At 39.8% G+C, this 20,740-nt stretch overlaps 1 protein-coding gene across 1 annotated transcript in view; it reads left to right on the forward strand.

The window, feature by feature from the left end:
- The window catches only part of cdc45 (CDC45 cell division cycle 45 homolog (S. cerevisiae)), a 42,395-nt gene that overhangs the window by 14,853 nt on the left and 6,802 nt on the right, over window positions 1-20,740 (forward strand). The window contains 14 exon segments of the mRNA XM_052032377.1: window positions 896-954; window positions 3,182-3,230; window positions 8,096-8,134; window positions 8,136-8,158; window positions 8,285-8,335; window positions 11,959-11,980; window positions 11,982-12,079; window positions 12,983-13,005; window positions 13,008-13,113; window positions 14,504-14,562; window positions 14,565-14,601; window positions 16,724-16,882; window positions 18,176-18,314; window positions 20,654-20,737. Coding sequence (XP_051888337.1) covers window positions 896-954; window positions 3,182-3,230; window positions 8,096-8,134; window positions 8,136-8,158; window positions 8,285-8,335; window positions 11,959-11,980; window positions 11,982-12,079; window positions 12,983-13,005; window positions 13,008-13,113; window positions 14,504-14,562; window positions 14,565-14,601; window positions 16,724-16,882; window positions 18,176-18,314; window positions 20,654-20,737 — 948 coding nt within the window.

Raw genomic sequence — 20,740 nt, forward strand, 5'->3', positions numbered from 1 at the left:
GAAATTGAGTTTACTTCGGACACTAATAGTTTTCTGCTCCTGTCCATTGGCATAATTCTGAAAAGAATTCATAGAGTTGAATTTCTGGACAATAATATCCAAAGTTTGTTTATTTTTGAAATATGATCTTATCACTTTCCACATAGTTTGTGGGGAGAAGCACTTCACAATCTGGAACTGAATCATGTAGACCCATGGAATTCCAGACTTGGTTTATTGCCAGTTAACCAATCTGGTGGGTAAGTTTGTATTAGAGCAGTCTTATAGCATCACTTGGTGAGAGAGAAAGTAAATGAGCAAATGTTTTTGCCATTTGATGCTTTTTAATGACCATTGATAGAAACCACATGCCTGTGACTATTTGTGACAATCGTTTTGGCTCTCTTCTGATACCATTAACAGTTCAGTAGCTTCTTGACCCTTGCTATTGGGTCTGACCTACAAGGAATGATAATATGAGTGAGTTTCTGAATACTCAGTGCCTAACCAGAGTTATTGCACCTAGACAGTACTTTGAGGAGAAAGGAACATTTGAAAAAATGAACAACTGAAGTTGAAACTTTGTTTCACTTGCAGTTGTGTATGAAGATATTAGTTAGGGAAAAGTCCTGCTTCACAATTTCATTGTGTCCTGCACACAGTAGCATGAAGACCCTTGTTTTCATTCTACTTTGATTTTTTTTATTTGATAAACTTATGAGTCAAAGGGAGTTGAGCCTTTCTGGCTGATTTCATCTTATTTTTATTGCATCCATGCCCAGTGGAAAAGGTTACTATGGAGTGCAATACCAATTTCCATCAGTGTGGGTAATGGTTCATCATGTGCTCCAATTTATGTTTGAGTGGATTTTTTAATGGGTTTGTTATTACAATTTTTTAAAAAAATGTGTTCCAGGTAACCATGGAGAGGAGAATAGACCAACGACGTCAGCGACGGGAATGGGAGGACCGCAGGTACTGGTTACTGTAATTCACTTTCATAAATGTCAAACTTTGTTCTGTTCTAGCCATAAATTGTACATTTTAATAAAAGAATGATACATTCTGTTCAGTATAAGAAATATGTGCGTTAAGCACAGGACAGCTTGTTCTTTGTCTCTTCATGAATCAAGAGTGTTTGACACTTTTTATGCTTCACCTTTCATCCTGCACATACCACATCCCTCACCACCACCACAAACCTTCTCCCTCCACCACCAGCCGCCCCCCCCAATACCTGAAGTTGAGGTGCTTTCCAACCCAAGGTGAAAGCTGAGGACAATTGAGTCTGTTACTGCCACCCACGATCAGCGGTGACAGAGTCACAGACACAGCCATCCAGCACAGAAACAGTCCCTTTGGTTCACCACGTCCATGCCAACTGTTAAGTACCCATCTGTACTGTGTGGGGAAAGCTTCCTACTGTCTATGCCTGTCATAATTTTCTATATGTCTTTCAGGACCCCCATGCCAGCCTATCTAGTCTCTCCTTGTAACTGGAACAGTCCATCCTGCTAAATTTCCTCTGATTATGTATTCTTAACTGGAATTAGTGCTTTCTTTTGTTTTTAGCCCTTCAGTTTTATATTTGACTCAGCTTCATCTTCATGATGGTGAGTGCTGGTGTTGGTCATCATTATATTGCCTGATGTTGCATAGAGACGCAATCCTTTACACCACCAATGTGCTGAGGGTATCTATAATTCTCATCTCTTCTTTGGCAGCGTCTTCAGATGAACTTTTGCACAAGACTTATCAAATATTTTATTAAGTTCTCTGCACTTCGGTAAATAATACACATTTTAAAAATAGGACCTCCATATTTCAAACTAAAGTTAGTTGATGGAGACATGTGACCTGGTCTTTGCCCAAGCAGGTTTGGGATTATAGTTTTACTTTATGGCAATTCCCCCTTTTCCTCAACATCTATTCATTTTCCTGGTTGAAGCTACTGCTTGCCTTTAATAATGCAACAGACATTTATCTAGTGCCTTAAATATAAAACGTCCCAAAGTACCTAACAGTGCGGTATTAATTTAAAAAAAAACGCTTGGCGTAATGCAAAGGAGATGGCAAAACGAGAGAATGTCTACATCCACTTTCCTTGCATTGTCCAATTCACCTTAACTGACCTGAACTCGCTTCAACTGCTGAAATCCTCATCCATGCCTTTGATACATGTAGATTGACTATTCCAATGCACTCCTGATTGGCCTCCAGACTCTTAACTTTACATAAATGTGCTGATCTAAATGTTTGGTCAAAGATGTACATTGTAAGTAGAGTCTTAAAGGGGAGAGGCAACTGAAATGGTGGCCATCAGTATTGCAACAGAGGCCAGCACTGGAGGATCACAGAGACCTAAATGGCTTTCTGGGCTGGAAGATCTTCAAGATGGGAAGGGATAAGACTATGTGTAGGGATTTGCATGAGGATTTTAAAATCGGACTGTTACCTGACCAGGAGCTGGTGTAGTTCAGCCAGCTTGGGTGCGATGGGTAAGTGAGACTTGGAGTAAACTAAAGGCTAAGGGTGGCAGAATTGTGGAAGAATGTTTATGTAACTTGGAAAACGTAACCTAATCAGAAGTGCATTGGAATAGTCAATCTATGTGTATCATAGGCATGGATAACAGTTTTAGCAACCGAGTTGGTCAGGGTGAGCATCAGGTGATGCTATATTATGCAGGAGGAAGGGGACACTCTTGATGATGGAGTGGTTGTGGTCAGAGGCTCACATAGGGGTGTGAAAATGCAGATGCTTGCCAAGAGTGGAAGTGATACCTAACAAACTGAGCTCGTTACAGGAAGCAAACCTAAGGACCTCAGTCTTTGAATACTTAGTTGGGAGAGGACATGTTTTAGGATTGTGATAGGTCTGTCTGGGCAGCTACCCTCGGATGCTGCATGCATTTTGCAAACTAAGTGGCCAATAAAGTTTTATTTTTTCAGATTAGGGCAAGAGGAAATTGTGCCATGGGTAAATGGTTTTTCAACAAAGTTTCAAATTTTTGAAATATTTACTGTTGTGAATTGAAATCATAATTGGTGGGGACTGATTGGCACGGATATAAGAACAGATGCAATGGTGTACTGAACATGTGGTGTATGGAATGGCAAAGTTAAGTATTGAATATGCTGTTCTGGCTGGAATGAATGTTGGGTTGTAGCAGAGTACTGACCATCTATCTGTTCTTTTACAGGCGAGAGATTTTATTTGAATATGAGCAATATGAATACCATGGGACTTCAGTACGTATTTATAATCATTGAAAAAATAATGGTGCAGTTCATCTATATTTTTTTTGAAAAATATGATTTCTGTGAAAATGTATGCCATTTTGTGTCATTCTAGATTATTCAGTGCCTTCTAAGGGTGATGGAAATGGCATCAATCAATGCCCTCAGAAGGGAATTGGATATGCACTTGATAAAGTGCTTTACTGGATTGTGAGGAACAAGCTGGAGAATAGGACTGATGAAATTCCTCTTCTAGGACCCAGAATAGACCTGATGATCTAAAAGCTGCCTTGTGCCATGAAAATTCTCTGATTCTAGTTAATAGCGAACACTTATTTCGACAGAAAAGAATCCTTGTATCTGTCTTGCATTCTCATTGGGGGGGGGGAGGTGGTTGTTGTTGGATGTATAAGGTTTAAGTATTGAGCTAATAATCCAGAGGCACTGACAATTAATTTGGAGACATGGGTCAAATCTCATTATGATATTCAATTGTCACTAATGTATTTGCCTAATCTGGCTTGTGTATAATTCCAGACCCACATGTGATGTAGTTGTTATACTAACTCCACCAGCCTTAAAGTAACAGTTATATTTAACAGGTAATTTAACCAAAATACTTGCATCACATTATTTCCCCTTGAAAAGAAGAAGGAAAACAGTCCTATGAATATATTTACACTAAGAACTTGTACGCATTAGTAAGTTCACACCTATCAATCACAAACTTGTAAATAAAGTTGCATTCAAGAACTTGGATGCATAAATACATATAATAACATTAAGACAATGTGGATTTTGTAATCTTCTGAGAGCTTCTCATTGCATCTCCTTGCCCTGCATCTCAACTTCCTCTGATTCTACAGAGATCAGTCCCCTGGGATCTTCCATTTCTGACCACTGTCAAGTTCATAATCTACTGGTGGACACACTTATTCCTTTTGGTCCTTTCTGGAGAAACATGCACTGAATGCATGCCATACCTTCTTTCAGGAGTGTAGAATTCATTTGTACTTTTCTCACCAGATCTTCCTGTTCCTCTTCATGGTGTCAACTTGGAACCTTTTTATGAATTTTCATATCTGCTTCCCTTTTAGAGATCTCCTCTTTGATTTGTTTTTATCAAAACACCTCAAAATCAGTTCTACCATACCTGAGTTATTGTAAATGGAGAAAACACTACCAGTCAATATATCGATCTCTGTTTCTGTGAAGTGCTGTATCCTTTAATGTACACCCCAGTGCAGTTGCCATCGTGCTATGCATTCTCCTAACTTGTTCAACTCCATTTTAAAGTTTCATGATCAGCAGCACTTCAGTGGAAGTCAGACATTCTGAAGTAAGCAATTCTGAATGCTCTGATACACGTGCTTTTATTTATAGGTTGACGCTGATCCTGCCTTAAGTGTGCTGTATGACCAGAGTAAGCTTGATTGTGTACCTTGGACCACTCTAAATATTCTCAGCTTCTTTTAGCACATTGTGGCTGCTACATACATCATCTACAAAATTTACTGCAGCATTTTGTCAAAGCAAATTTGGCACTGGCCAAATCTGCAGTTTGTGCCACCTAGAAACACAAGAACAGCAGGCTGGTGGAGGTGTAACCATCTGCAGATTCTCCATTAGTTTGTACCATTCCTGATGTGGAAATTCCTCATTTGGTAGATTTAATTCCTGGAACTTCCTACCTGACAACACACTGGAAATGCCCTAACGCAGCCATTCAAAAAGGGGGGCTCACTTCATCTTTCCAATATATTTCTGTATGATGGTCATAAACTTTGGCTTGCTAGCAATGTGGTGGTCCTTTTTAAAATTTTTTTTAAAAATATGGAAACATTTCCTTCAGCATTTTCACTAATATCTTTATTCTCGTTCACTTTTCAGTTGATCATGGCAAAATTCTATTCTGTGTTATTAGAATTTTGGCAACAATCTTGCTTGCTTAGAGGGAATCAGATTTGTTTCCCTTCAGTGTTAGCAGAAGAATGTGCAGTCCACATCTTGCCAATTGTGGGACATAGCACTTTGATGTTGACCATCTATATGGGCATACTCTGAGAAGCAGAATCTTCTTCCATGGAGAAAATTATGACATACTTGTGTCATAATCCTGCCCTTTCCATCTGAAGCTGATATTTTGGGATCATTGGTGATCAAAATACTTTGGCCACTTAAGTATTTTAAATGTATTTAAAGGGTGTGCTGGTTGTTGGAAAGTTGAATATTCATCTTTATCCTTGCAAAATGACCTTGAGAAAATAGTGGTTCTTGAATTGTTGTATTCCATGTGGTATAGGCTCTACATGGTGCATTTGATCCTTTGTCCTCTGAGTGACATCTTTATTTGGAGATACAGATAAATTCTTGACCTGCAAATTTTAAATCATGTTATGCTTCGGAAATGCCTTTGTTTCCAAAGATAGGAGGACAAGCATATCTATACTTTTGTATCCATTTTCCATTCATGCCTCAGTTCTTGTCACAGTTTGTTCAGTCACTACAAGGAGTCCTTATCTGACTCTGTCATGCTAACCCAAGCGCAGGAATAAATTGTGCTTTACCCTTCACTGCTGACCTACAGCACGGACCATGAGTGAGCATCCATTGAGGGGGTACATTCTTTACAGCCAGACTTTCTGGAGAGTTGATCTTCAAATACTTGATGGGCATGGCTAACTATCCCTTGTACTTCGCTTTTCACGGCTACAAAACTGTCGACGTTTACTCAAGGTGTCTGGAAAAACTATTTCTTGAGGGAATAAAGAGCTGTTTTGATGAGGCTTGTATGTTATTCTTGATGTGCACTGCCCTTGACGTCTGAACAACCGGAGTGGTGGTCCACAGTAATTTCTCCGAATTGATGGCACACCAGTTAATTTTGAAATATCAACAAAGTAAATTATGAACTAGTGAATGCAGCTGACTCATTTCCAGTCTTGGCTTTCAAATAAATGTGATTCTTTAAACTAATTTTTCAAAGATTGTATAGAAAACTATACTGTAATCAAATTGGCTTATGGTCATTATTTCCTGTGCAATCTGACAATGAAGACTTAGTTTCCAGTCCATTGCAGACAGGAAACCATTTCCCTCTAAGCAAAACAATACATCCCTTGATCCTAGCACACTCAAATGGATTGTTTGCCTCAAGTTACTTTTTCTCATTACTTTGAGGCCCATTTGCTCTGAGGCATACACTTCTAATTCTCTGAAACATACCATTTAAAACACTTTCACTGTACCTTGTCTTCCCTTCTCCATGTTGTGGATCCTGAATGATCAACCTCATTTAGCTGCACTAATGTCTTCCAATATTAGTTTAATTGCAAACATAGTTTTCTAAGCCTTTGATCAAAATTGTGGGGTTCTCCATTGACATTCTAGCACAATGGTTTTCGTGTTCTTGCATCATCTCAAACTGATTTCAAAGTCTGTGAATAGTTTCTGAAGTGCAGTCATTGTTGCTACATAGACAATGGTAACAGGCAGTTTTGCACACAGCAACGTCACAAAGAGCAGTAGGATTGTGGTTAACAATTGAACACCAGCAGGGCACCTGGGAAGCTCTTGACATGACTTTCATGCCTCATCTGAAAGGTGATACCTCTGACAATACTGCTGTCCTACAGAATACCAAAATGTTGCCTTGAATTAAGTACTGAGTCTGGAATGGGGCCCACAACACACATGCTGAGCTTCATGGAAGAGTATAATTATTCAACCAGCCGATGTTCTTGATCATGCTGCATTGCTGGAAGTAGCAACCTTTTGAAAGTGATGTTAAACCAAGGTCTCATCTCTGTTCATTTGAGTACAAATATGCCCGTAATCTATTTGGAAAAGAACAGTGAGTCTGAGCATTGCTATCAACACCAATTAATGGCAAAATGACCACCATATGTTCCTACATAACTGTCACTCTACCTTAATAAAATTCTGCAAAGCTCATTTGTGATGCTTCAGGTAACAGGTGCTGAATAAATACAAGGTGGCCACTCTTTGTAATAGCATTGGGGCATGTTGCCAATTTTTTATCATTACTGTAGTGTTTTGGGTTTGATTGGTCCAGCAACTGTGACATCATCAAATGCACTGAGTAGCTACAAAAGTCATTATTTATCTGTGTTAATAGACTTTGCTTTCAATTGCTTTTATGTCTCTGACATTCAGTAAGAGCTTTGACAGAGGTCAAGATCTGCTCTCAGCTTTGTCTTGTATCAAATTCTGTTGTGTTAAATCCCGTTGTGCACTTCAGGCCAGGCATCTGCACATTACCCTGGCTGAGTTGCTGTTTGGGACCTCACCACTGGACTACAGTGTGGATGGCCAGCAAGTTAGGCCTTCCACATCCAGCCAACACAAGTGAGGGAACTATGGGTGGCAATGTATCTAAGACGGTCTGGTCAAACATGATCCAGAGCATTATATCTGGAAAGCTCTGTTACCTCCTTCATTGAAAATGTTAATCCTTTGTTGTATTTCACAGCAAAAATGGGTGTAATTTTTTTATTGGTGAGGAGTTCATGTTAAATCCTTGATTCTATGTTGATTGCACGTGAAGAGTGGCAGTACGTCCTGTGCAGGATTAGGGAATCAATGACTTCTGTTTCTGCATTTAACTGCATGTGTTGCCGACCGTTTTAACAGATAACGTCAGCAAGCAGTGACTTCCATGGTTAATATAACTGCAACTTCCAGGCCTTTGAATTTAAATTCCAAAACCAGTTGGGAAAATGATAACATGGGGATTTGATTGAAAAGCTTTATGAAACAAGTATATTGGGAAAAAGTTATAATACTGAACAGTGCATAGGTCCTCTAATCTAAATGACCAGAGCTAATCAATTAATAACCCTGTTGTTTATCTGCAGTCTGCCATGGTAATATTTGAGCTGGCCTGGATCATGTCGAAAGGACTCAAATGATATGTTGTGGTAAGTGATTCCTACATTGTAATAGAAAACTATCAGTCTTTATTTCCTGGTTTCTTGATTATTCATTTTTACGAAACATGCAATTTATCTTCCTTCTTGCAGTATATTTTGCCTACGTCTTTTCAGGTGGGCTGTTGTTGGTTTGACTGACCAATGGGTTCATGACAAAATCACACAGTAAGTGTTCTGAATGCTTCCGCGTTTTGTTTTGTGCTCAGGGTCAACAGGAAGGACTCCAGATGAAGCGTGTTCTTAATTAGATGCAAGGTATCACTCTCCAGCAATTTGTCTTGACTCAAAGCTGAGAAGAGAACATAAAATCCAGAAGTTTCCATTTCATCAATTTTAAACTAGTCTTGTGGCCTCAGTTGCATAACTAGTTGGCGTTGTTCCATTCTTAAGCAGGGTCCTTTCATCCATCAACTGTATGTCAGATCTAAAACAATTTACTGATACTTCTTCCCCTAACACTGTGATCCCATTCCTTTGATCAGTTTGGACTCATTAATATTTTCTATTTGGTCTTTGCAACAAATAAGGTATATTTAATTTAACTGAATTTAATGTTACAAACACTTGAGCCTGCTGCACAAAGGAAGTCTGACTAATGGTGTGTCTGTTTTGGGCTGATTGTATATTCTAACAGAAACACTTGGATTTTGGTTGGTTAGACTCAGCACTTTACCAAATGATTTTGTTTAGTAATACCACACGTTCTGTATTCTTGTTCAATGATTACCACGTGGTGTGTTATGTGTTTTTTTTTTCTGACTTCGTTGGTTGAATTGACGTGGAAATATAAATGCTCAGATCGGGTTTGGATTGGCTGTGGTCGGTTCAGATTATAATTTCATATCTGAGCAGCCTCTAATTTTCACAATAGTTCTGTAGTAATAATTACGGCAAATCCTTGCATTCAAGTATTTAACTGGGTAATTAATGTTGGCAGTCAAGAGTGCCATTATATTAACAGCTATTCCACAAGAAGATTAAGCACAGAAATCAAACGGTTATTGACAAGGTCCCTAAATCAGCAAAAATCTGTATGTGTAAATATATTTTTGAACTTTTAAAGGTTCACAATCTTGTAATTCTCACCATTTCATCCATAATTTTGTAACCTCGTGATCTGGCATATCCCTCGCTCTATGATTGCAGCTAAACCAGGGGATCACCTTGGTTCAATCAGGAGTGCAGGTAGCCTGCTGGAAACAGCATCATGCATACCTAAAGATGAGGCACTAACCCTGTGAAGCTGCAGTGCAGGACTATATTGTGCTAAAGTATGAAAACAGCATGCAGTAAACAGCTAACAATCTTGCAATCAGTGGATCGGAACAGAACTACCACACCTAGCTGTGAATGTGATGCGCAATTAAACAGCCCAAGGGAGGGGGAGGCTCCAAGAACAATGGTCGGGCCTAGTATGTGAGTGCATTTGCAAGCACGTTCAACCAAAACTGCAGAGTGGATGGTCAACCTCTGCTTCCTCCTTGAGGTCCTCACCATCCCAGAAGTGAGTGTTAAGCCAACTGGATTCTCTCTGCATGATATTAAAATCAGTTAAGAATACTGGATGCTGCAAAGGCTATGCAAATGGACAACATCCCTGCTGTGGTACTATAATCCAGAGCAAAAAAAACAGTGCTGGAGGAACTCAGCAGGTCAGGCAGCATTTATGGAGGGAAAAGGGGCAGTCATTGGACTGTCCATTTCCCTCCATAGATGTGGCCTGACCCACTGGGTTCCTCCAGCACTTTGTGTCTTGCTCCAGATTCCAGCATCTGTAGTCTCTTGTGTATAAAGTAATGCACAACCAGCTGTGCACCTAGCCAAGCTGTTCCAGTACAGTTCCAACACTGGCATCAAGCTGGCAATTTTCTACATTGTGAAGGCATTTCCTGTTCATAAAAAGCAGGACAATCCAATTTGGCTAATTACTGCTCAATCTGTCTACTCTCAATAATCAGCTAAATGAGCAAAGCTGTTACTGACAAGCACCGTTAAGCGTCACCTGCTCGCTCCAATAACCTATTCCTTAATGCTCACTTTGGGCATTTCCAGGACCATTCCAGACCTCATCTTAGCCTTTGTCAAAACTTAACTGAGCAGCATAAATTCTAGAGATGAGGGGAGATGAGGGGCAGCATTTGGCCAAATGAGGTATCAAGAAACCTGGTAAAAACTGAGTTAATGGGCATTAAGGGGAAAGTGCTACCATAGTTGGATTGGTAGCTTGCACAAAGAAAGCTGGTCATAGTTGTCGGAGGTCAATCATTCAGCTCGAGACACTTCTGCAGGAGTTCCTCAAGGATGCTAGTATCCCAGTTCACTGTGCAATATTCAATTCTATTCATTTATCTTTCAGTACACAAAGCAGTTCATACTGACATACAAGACCTTGCACCACAAAAATGCCATTTCCAAAAGGGGAGAGTCTAAGTATTTACTCTTTAAAGTCATTGCATTGCCATCACTGAATCTCCACCTATCAATAAGCTGGGGGTTACCATTGACCAGTCGATGCTTTGCAGATAGTGGAAAGGCTTTAGCGTGTATCCTACCGAATATTGAAAGGCCCGGATACAGTGGACGTGGAGAGTGTTCTATATTGTTTATAGTGTCACTATTGTTTCCAATAGTGGGAGAGTCCAGGACTAAACGGCACAGCCTCAGAATAAAAAGGTGTCCTTTAGAACTGAGATGAGGAGGAATCTCTTTAGCCAGAGGGTGGTGATTCTGTGGAGTTCATTGCCACAGACTGCTGTGGAGGCCAAGTCATAGGGTGTATTTAAAGCAGAGGTTGATATCTTCTTGACTAGGAAGAGCGTCAAAGGTTATAGGGAGAAAGGCAGGAGAATGGGGTTGAGAGGGAAAAATAAATCGGGCGTGATTGAATGGCAGAGCAGACTCGAATGGCCTACTTCTGCTCCTATGTCTTATGGTTGAGGTGAGTCATTGTGCTATGATACTCAGCCTCTGACCTGCTTGTAGCCAGAGTATTTATTATAGATCAAAGTCAAAGAGTCAAAGTCGAGTTTATTGTCTTATGCACAAGTACATGTATACATATAGTCGTAGAGCAAGGAAATTAGCCCTTTGGCTCAAGAGACCTCGCTGCCAGTCTACACTAATCCCATTTTATTCTCCCAAAATTCCTATCAGCCCCTCTAGATTCAACTGTTCACTTGCACACTAGGGGAAATTTAAAGGTCAATTAACTTAGCCAAGAGTTTCATTGAATTTTTTTTGTTTTGTTTAACTGCTTCAGTTTTAATACATTTTAAATACTTTGGGCACTTCTAGGAAAATCAAAGCCAGTTACATTTATCAAAAAAACCTCTTGTGCTTCGATGCAAGACGGCTCTGCCCTTTGCTTTTCTCTTGTCAGCGGTTGTTGGGCCAAACTGAAATGGGAGCTCAGCAGTCAGCTACCCAAGGTCTACTCACAACAGACTCTCTTCTCCTTAACCGTGATTATTGGGTACACATGTCCGTTTGATTGGCCTTCTGCATCCAGTCCAGAGGAATGCAGGCAGACTGGCAGCATAGATGATAGGCTGGATCCAGGACAATTTGGCCCATGTGGAGCTTAATATTCCCATTTTATTGCTAAAATCCTTCTGTTACTTCATCCCCTGCTGATCACTAATTCCGTACAGCTTTAAAGGCTTTCAAGAACTCTGCATTCTTTTGATTGTCGTCTTGCCCACTCCTTCAATGGAATTCACTCCCCCCCTCCCCCCCCAGTTTTGTTGATCACAGATGAAACTTAATTATATTTGTTATTTGTTCTGCAGTATGAAGTATGTGTCAGATGTTGGGCATTGTGCAACGACACGTCTCGAGGCACAACCATCGTAATGAAGATGAGGAGAACACTCTTTCTATTGATTGCATGAGAATCTCTTTTGACTTTGAGTATCCTTTAATCAAAGAATACAATAAAAGCAATTGGGCACAGATGACCAAGTGAATGTTAGTTCTGAAGCTGTAGATGAAATGTGTGTATTTCTAATCCAGCAGTTGTACTTTATTAAAATACCTATGCTCTGAATAACTAAGCTGAATGTTCATATCTGGAATTAATTCATGTTCAGTACAATTGAAATATAAATGATTTTGCTGAGCTTACAAATAGTAGCTCAACAGTTCTGACCTAGTGGTTATCTTAAGTCATGGCTGTGAAGGTTGACGGTATTTTTAAGCAAGTGAAAAGAAACATTATCTCTGTGTAGGTTAACTCTGAATTGACAGATTTCATTAGAAGTCTTCTTGATCACAGAAATTTAGGAGGGGCCAATTTGTAGGTTACCTTTCTCCCCTAGTCCGGATGGTGCCACAGAAGGTGCATTACAGCAAAAGGAGAATAAAATGCCCAAATGAGCGGAGAAAACAATAGCTCTATGTCTTATTCAGTGAAATGGAAGAAGAGGCTCTTTCAGTGTGGCTTCTTGCTTGTTGGCAATCATATTATAAATATCTAAATGAGAGATACTCCAGGTAGACCAGAAATGATCCAAGCTGTCACCAGTTAGTAGGCCCTTTACTGATCAATGGCTCCATTGTGAGCTTGGTGCTTGAAGATGGGGTAAGTTTGACTGACAATCATCAGGAAGACTGCTGACTTTGGATTTGCATTACAGAGTTTTGCAGTGATACTGCAGTAATAGCAAAAATGTATATTTTGTCTCCTTTACATGTTGGTTTGTACATTCTGTGTATTTCCACTTAGAATGAGTTTAGTATTTATCTCATTAGGTGCTGATTTTTTTTGTGTGAAATATGAACGCTTTTGTTTCTTTAACTGCAAGCCTTGTTCAGTCTACGCCTTGCTCTATACCACCACGGTCATTGTATGAGAGCATGTGTAACTCCAGCTATACCTATGCCAATCTCAAGCTGTGGTCCATACAGGGTTTGAAGAGACTTCAGGAATTCCTAGCAGAAATGGGGTATGTGAACCTTTCAAGTTCCACCTTCTACTAATGCAACGCATAATTTTCAAATGAACTACTGTTAAGTTTTGAAATACAATAAAACTTTGATAATCTGGCACCCTTGGAACTTTAATGTCAGACTAGCAGATTTTCTGGACTATTGATGTTACTCTAATAATACACATGAACACTCCAACTTCACTTGTTTTTATATGGTGAATTTAAAGGGAATGGGCAACATACTATCACTCAGGACCTGGCTGAGCTGCGAAACCCACCCATGTTCCTGACCTTCAATGTTCCGGACCTGGCCTTGGCCAAGCTCTGGCCCCACACCCTCTTACACTCTGGACCACTGGCCAGATGATGCTGAACCATTGCAATTTCTGAATAATCAGAGACCAGATGATCTAATTTTTGCTATGCAGGTTACAGAAATCTTACGGAAATCTGACTTTGAGCAAATTCTTCTGCCATAAATTTTTGGGGGAGAAGATTTTTCAAGATAATATTTTGTGGTATTCATTAACAACCAGATACAGTATATATTCCATTAGTTTAATTAGGAGTAGTGTTAGGGAGAACGTTTGATGAAATGAGAGAATTTTATAGCAAGTGTATGCAGAAACAATAGAATACGGGTGGCTATAGAAAATGATGTTTCTGACTTAAGGAAAATTTGGCTTACAGCTCTAAGGAACAAAACCCTTGTGTCACCTCGGACTGCCTGTGCTTGGGTGCAGACATATATTTAGCTGAGAGAGAGATCCTATAATGCAAATTGTAATAAAATGTGTCCAGAGTAATGTAAAAAAAATTCTTACTTAAAATCCTGAGTACTTTTCTGGTTTGACTGCTTAGGATATTTAATTTCTAGAACATTGTTTCTGAACTTCAGGGTTTTCACGGTGCTTTGTGTTATCAGTCTTATTAGCGAACTCCACCTTTGTTCTCCTCTTCCATCTCCAAGGAATAGCCAGCTTTATTTGTGAACTTTGGTGGTGTGCAAGGTTAAATCCTCTGGAATCCTATTTGAGCTCAACATTTGGACAATCGCCCTTTCTCCCTCGCCAGGATTCTGACTCTGTTGAAAGATCATTGAAGTGTTACCTTTGTTTCATTCTCTGCAGAAGCTGCCTGATCTGCAGAGTATTTCCAACATTTTCTGTTTTTACTTGTAATTTAGAGATCACGAGCAGGAATCCTGCTTATTTTTCCCCTCTGCTAACCTGGGTGATAGAAAGCCTAATATGTGTGAATCACACACTGCCTAGTTGATGTTACTCTATGGGACACTCAACAATGGGACACTGATGCCATGTAACCTTTGGATCTTGTGCCCCTTATGTAATTGATGGTGTTAGATCTTACAAAATAAATCCAACTGTTTTCCTGTTTGTTGCAGACTCCCGCTGAACCAAGTCAGGCAGAAGTTTAACTCCATGGACATCTCACTGAAGGATAATTACGAGAAATGATTGAGGAGTCTGCTAATAAATTTGGGTAAAAATCCAAAATCTCAAATTGCAGTCATATGGACGCCACAGTAACTCAAAACTGCTGAATTGTTCATGGGGCTTGTTCCATGTGTGAGTGAGGGAAGAGAATTATAGAATGCACATCCTTCGAAGTATATCTGACTCACTTTCAGAATGAAATGAGGGAAAAGGTAGAGCTGAAAGTTTTAGTAACAGTATTGGTGAGGAAGAGGGACTTCTGAAGTTTTACTGAACTACATGCATGATCAGAAGCAGAACCCCTCCATCATAATACCAGCTGAAGCATTAGTATGGTTCTTGAATTGCTTTTTCAAAAACCTCTTGTTTGGTCTTGTAGTCAGATTTGTTTTTATTTTTGGATTGTCCAATACTAATGTTATCTTTCAAATTCAATTCTTTTGGGTATGCATATAACAGGCAAAGCCTGCACTTGTTGACCTTAAGATGATGAAAGAGAGAATCTTCCTTGAGTCCCTGCATTGAGTTCATTGTCTGGTGAGGGTACTCCACAATGCTGAGGATTTCTAGGACTTACTTACTTGCAGACTATTTATGTACTGATCCAGTTGGCTTTCTGTTAATGTTGTGTGCTGTCCCTCTGCCCCCACCATCCCAGGAAGATGGTAATATTGTCTAACAACAAGGGTAGGTGATTAGGCTCTTACTGGGGAGGTCATCACTTGGTGCTTGTGGTGCAGGTGTTGTATGTCCAAATGATCTTGCTGCTTTGTTTTTGGAGTTGCGAATAGAATTGAATATTACGCAGTGATCGGCATAAGGAAAGTCATTGATGAGGCAGCTGAAGATATACACGCAGCCCTGAGGAACTCCTGCATCAGTGAAGCAATTGGTTTCTAAAAGTCACAACCATCTTTCCTTAGGCTAGTATTACTCTGGGCAATGAACATTTTTCCAAATATTCCTTTTTTTTTCCCTCTTCCATTTACTTCAGTTTTAACAGGGGCTCATTGGTACTGCTCCAGTGAGGACTGGAGGAAGTGGTTATAGATTAATTTACAGTACTTGATTCCGCTTTTAAAAGTGTGCACTGAAGTACCACAATGGACTTGAGTGTGTGTTCTAAACTGATAAGTACACTACCAAGGAGAGTTTTACATTCTGTCCTTGGGATGAAATGTAAATGAGAGATCTGCTTGGATAGATGTGTGTATGTATGTAGATATAAATTTTAAAAATTCCATGGCAAGATTAGAGAAAAGACAAAGTCCTGGCATTTTGCTCAACATTGCTCTTTAAATCATCTCCAGAAATAAAATAGATTATGCATTAAATAGCACAGTGGTGCGGCTAGGAGAGCCACTGCCTCAGAGTGCCGTAGGACCTGGGTTCATTCAGGACCTCGGGTGTTGTCTGTGTGGAGTTTGCATGTTTCTCCCTGTGATGCATGAATTTCTGGGTGTTCTGGTTTCCCCCACATCCCAAAGATGTATAGGTCAGTAAATTAATTGCCCAGTGTAAAATTGTCCCTTGTGTATGTGAGTGGTAGAGGGTGGGGTGGAGTGGGGGGGGGGGGGCATGAAATAAAGAAAAGATTAATGTAGGGTCAGTGTGAGCGGATGGTTAATGGTTGGCGCAGGACTTGTGAGCTGGAGCGCCTGCTTCCGTGTTGTATGACTCATTTGTTTATTGTCGTGAGATATTAGGTCATGCAAATTGGCCGTCATGTTTGTTGCATTATTGTCAGAAAAAATTACTCAGTAGACTATGAAGTGCTTTTGAATGTCCTGTGAATGAGTTATAATTCCATACATGCAAATTAGTTTGAGGATTGCTGTGGAATTATTAAGTATTGTTTGTATCCATCTATCCATGGGAGCTCAATTATAGAACATTTTATGCTGGATAAAAACTGATTCCCTCCTCATCTTCCCTTTTACAGAAACCTGTAGTGGAATTATAAACTGATTTCCTTCCCCCAACAATCACCTCTGCTCATGTTTCTTCCACCTCCCTCCTCCAGCACCCACCTTTCCAATTTGACTTCACCAACAGGGAGCATGTAGTAATTGGTAGCAAAGTCAGAATACAACATCTTTTTAGTGGCAGCGTTTACCCTGGTAGCAGTTAGTAATTACTGCTCTAAGAATTATTCTGTTTATTTTCAGAATGAAGGACATCCGAGTACAGACGTTCAGTGTGCACTTTGGGTTTAAAAACAAGTTTCTCGCCAGTGACGTTGTTTATTCAGTGGCTTCTCTGCTTGAGAACATTGAGATAGATGATGGAAACAAAAACTTTATTGAAGCTTTGGACAGTCTTTCCAGGTATTGCTTGCTTTTAAGCACTGCTTCGGGGATCTGAGCTATACTATACTGTGGGGTTTTCCATTTGCCATGGAGTGGTTTAACTAGAAAATATTAAAACGATGCAAAAATAAATTAAGCTTCTCTGCTGGTCTTTCTATTAAGTGTCATTGCTTGTTAGCAATGTGCAAAGTAGATTATGTTCCTGTACCACCTTAACATTGGAAGAAATCTGCTGATAGAGAGCAAATGTCACTAAGGTTACCCACTAAGTTTTCCCTTGCATTCAAATTATTGCGGTTAGTTCTTCTTCCAGTCTGTTTTATTCCCTTCATTTCAACTTTGATTTACTTGTGGCATTTCCTTGTGTTTGAATTATTTTTCTGTCTTGCAATAGAACTGAGGAAGGTGTGAGCTGCTTGATATTATGGTTTGGAATTGATCATGTAACTACCCTGTAATATCTAGAGTAGTTTGAGTTCACCAGTGGAGGAAATGTATTTAACAAACAAACCCTTTGTTTTTTTGCTGTAGAGGTATTTATTGTAGGCACTGACAGCAAATAACATGTAGAAAGAAATGTGCTGTACATTCCAATAATTAGGTTTCTGATTTCCATTGGAAAAGCTGAGTATGTGCAAAAATTGACAGCCCAATCTATTGAGTAGCTAAGCTCCTTCCCTCTGACCTCAGCCACTAAGCTATATAAACTTCCTGGAAGCTGCTTGCATGTTGCACATTCATGCCAGTAAGCAATAGATAATGATTTGCTCAAGCTACAGAAGTATTGTTTTCGGTAATAATTTCACCATTTCTACGACAAATCCTTTTAAGATAATTGAAACACAATTCAGCAGTTACGTCAGCTCTTGTTCTCGAAGGTCACTTTGTTGTTCCCCTTGAGTTCCCTTCAGATGAGCAGTTGCACCTTGTTGTTTCATTAATGGGTGCTATGATTTTGTTTGGCTCAACATCTCCAGTAGAGTGAAAAATGTAGCAGTGAATTGATTTTTTGTCTTGTAGTGCCATATTTTATCCACTAGATACTGTCCATGTACCTGTTCTTTTCCCTAAAAGCTGATGCAACATCCTTAACAGACCTGATCAGACTGCAGGGTAATTTTGCATGCTCATTTCTTGTACTTTCAAATAAAGTTAACAATTGCTATGAGTTCAGGATCCCAACTGTCTTCCTTACGAGTGCTTCTTGTTATCAGAATGCATAAAATATGTGCATGTGTTACTTAATAATGAAGGCGCTGACTGTGTGTTCTCTCTGCCTTTGCTGACTGTGTGTTCTCTGCTTTTCTGCAGAAGTAATCTAGATAAACTACATCGCGGTCTGGAACTGGCCAAGCAACAGCTCCGAGCAATTCACCAAACAGTTGCCAGCTGTATTTGTACCAATCTTATCATCTCACATGGGCCCTTTCTTTATTGTTATTTGCAAGAGGTGAGGATTGACCAAGGAAGAGTACTATAAGCCTTTTCGGGAATCAGAACAATATTAGAGGAACAAAGACTTCCTGGAATAAAAACAATAAAACTGGGGAGGTTATATCAATTATGCATGGGGACACAGTCCCACTATAAATACAGGCTCTGGAGAAGGGCAGTTCTACTTTACAAGAAACACTAATTTTTCCACATACACATTATTAATGTTTCAGTGGCACTTCCTGTGAAATGAGCACTCTCAAACAGACCAGGAAGTAAATGAGACTAACATTTTCATGAAGGCAACACTAGCAAGACATGGGGTGTTAGCCACCAAATTATTTGCTCTAAGTGGTTGTCTGACCATCTTTGTATTTTTCTTTCCTAATTTTTCTCTAATTTTCTGCATTTTCAATCTCAATACCCATTCCTTTCCGTCTCAACTTGGCTCTCAAACGCTCTGTTCCAATTTCGTGTGCGTCAGTGATTTCAGAGGTTTGTGACGTACACATCTGTTTGACTTCCATGGGCAGATCACAGAATGGTTCCTTAATTCAAATGCTTATTTTTGAAAAATAATGTAAGTAAGCCATTATCCCTTATCTTATTGAACGATAGAGCAGGCCCGAGTAGCTGCCTCCTCCTAATTTGTATGATTTGTATAAGGTAAAAATTGTTCAGGGTGCTAACATCTCCCATCAAATCTTGTGCACCAGTCCAAGCTTCCTTGGACATTAAAACTAAAATATTCAGCTGAAAAGGTGCAAACCAATGCATCTCTGAAATATGTACAACTAAAATCGCACTTCTTAAAAAGAAACAATTATTCATCTTGTTGAAAAATCAAGGTCCCCATCCTCAATCACAGAGTCATCCAGTACATGAACACTAGACAATTGAAGTGTTTGAAATTGCCTTCAGCTAATAGTGCTGATTATTCAATTGTACCTTATAAAGCTATCTCCTAGCAACCTCAGCATCCTGCATGTGTGTCTGCCAGCTTATGGTGAGTAGCTGAATACAGAGATCAAAGCAAAAGCCGGGGTCCTGACGCCACCCAGCTGCCGTGCTGAACTCTGCTGTGCCAAAGACTGTCCCTTCTCTAACAAATCTGTTCCAGGGCAGCTCCAATGCAAGTTTCATCCTATAATGTGTCAAAAACAGAAAATGCTGGAAACATTCAGCAGGTCAGGCTGCATAGGAGCCAATGTTGGAGACACTTTGTCAAAACTGAAGCTGTAGGGAGGACGAGGTGGGGTGGGGCATGGTGGATGCCCCTAATAGGGCAAAACCAGGGTAAACTGGGGTAACAATAAGCTGTAAACAAGGTGATTTGGTCAGTGAGTGAATGGGAGAGAACATAGACAAAAGAATGTGTTCGGCAAAGTGAGCATGTGTGTTTTGTTCCCCCAGTGTAGGGGAGAAGTACTATATCAGAAGTGCAAGTGAATGGCTGCTTCACCTGGAAAGACTGTTTAGGTCCCTGGATGCCATCAGTAATATTAGTTCAGCTTATTATTTTCCCACCTACCTTTTTTTTCCTCTCCTGGGGTGGAGGATATTCCTGGCCTGAGCTGACCAACAGGCTGGTCATCTTACTCTGCATCTCGCAACTCCCATCAATGTTCCCACTCTCTCCCTGCTCCCATTCACTCACTGACCAGATAACTTTGTTACAGCTTATCCCCATGGTCACCCCTGGTTTTGCCTGATCAGAGACATTTCACCCCCCACCTTGCCTGCAGCTTTACAAAATCTTCTTCTGTCTCCTTTTCAGTTCTGACGAAGGGTCTCCGACCTGAAACATTGACTCTATTCCTCTTCCCACAGATGCGGCCTGACCCGCTGAGTATTCCCAACATTTTCTGTTTTTGTTTTAGATTGCTAGTATCTGCAAACTTTTAGTTTTCACTATAATGTAGTACATTGTCCGTGTAAGCCTATGCATATAAAGGAATAGACTTAAGTCTACATTTAAAATTGCAACTAGATATGGGTAATAAACACATCTATTGCAAATGAGGAATATACTTTTCTTTTTCAGTTACAAGTGCAAGACAGAAGCAGTCATCAGGCCTCCTCAATAGAAACTAATCTAATTCACTAAAGATAAAATGCAAACACAATAGGAGAAGCTATAAACCACTCAACAGATCAGGCACCATCTGTGAGATGAACAAGTAAACTGTTTTTCAAATATTCAGAACTTCAGGAACTAACATCTTAAAATTGACACCTGTTTTAAATTCCAGCACTTTCTAGCAATGGTAACCTAGATGTTGGTTTGTGCAGTATATGTAATCCAGTACTTCTGTTGCTGTTTAGAGTGATTTGTGTATATAACTTTGTCTCTAGGGAACTCCAGATGTCAAGATCTATTCAAAACCCATTTGTATGAAACTTTTGTGCAAGCATCTGCTCAAGTGCTTTGTCCGCTCGGTA

Source organism: Pristis pectinata, chromosome 17 (assembly GCF_009764475.1).
Source record: "Pristis pectinata isolate sPriPec2 chromosome 17, sPriPec2.1.pri, whole genome shotgun sequence".
Classification (NCBI taxonomy): domain Eukaryota; kingdom Metazoa; phylum Chordata; class Chondrichthyes; order Rhinopristiformes; family Pristidae; genus Pristis; species Pristis pectinata.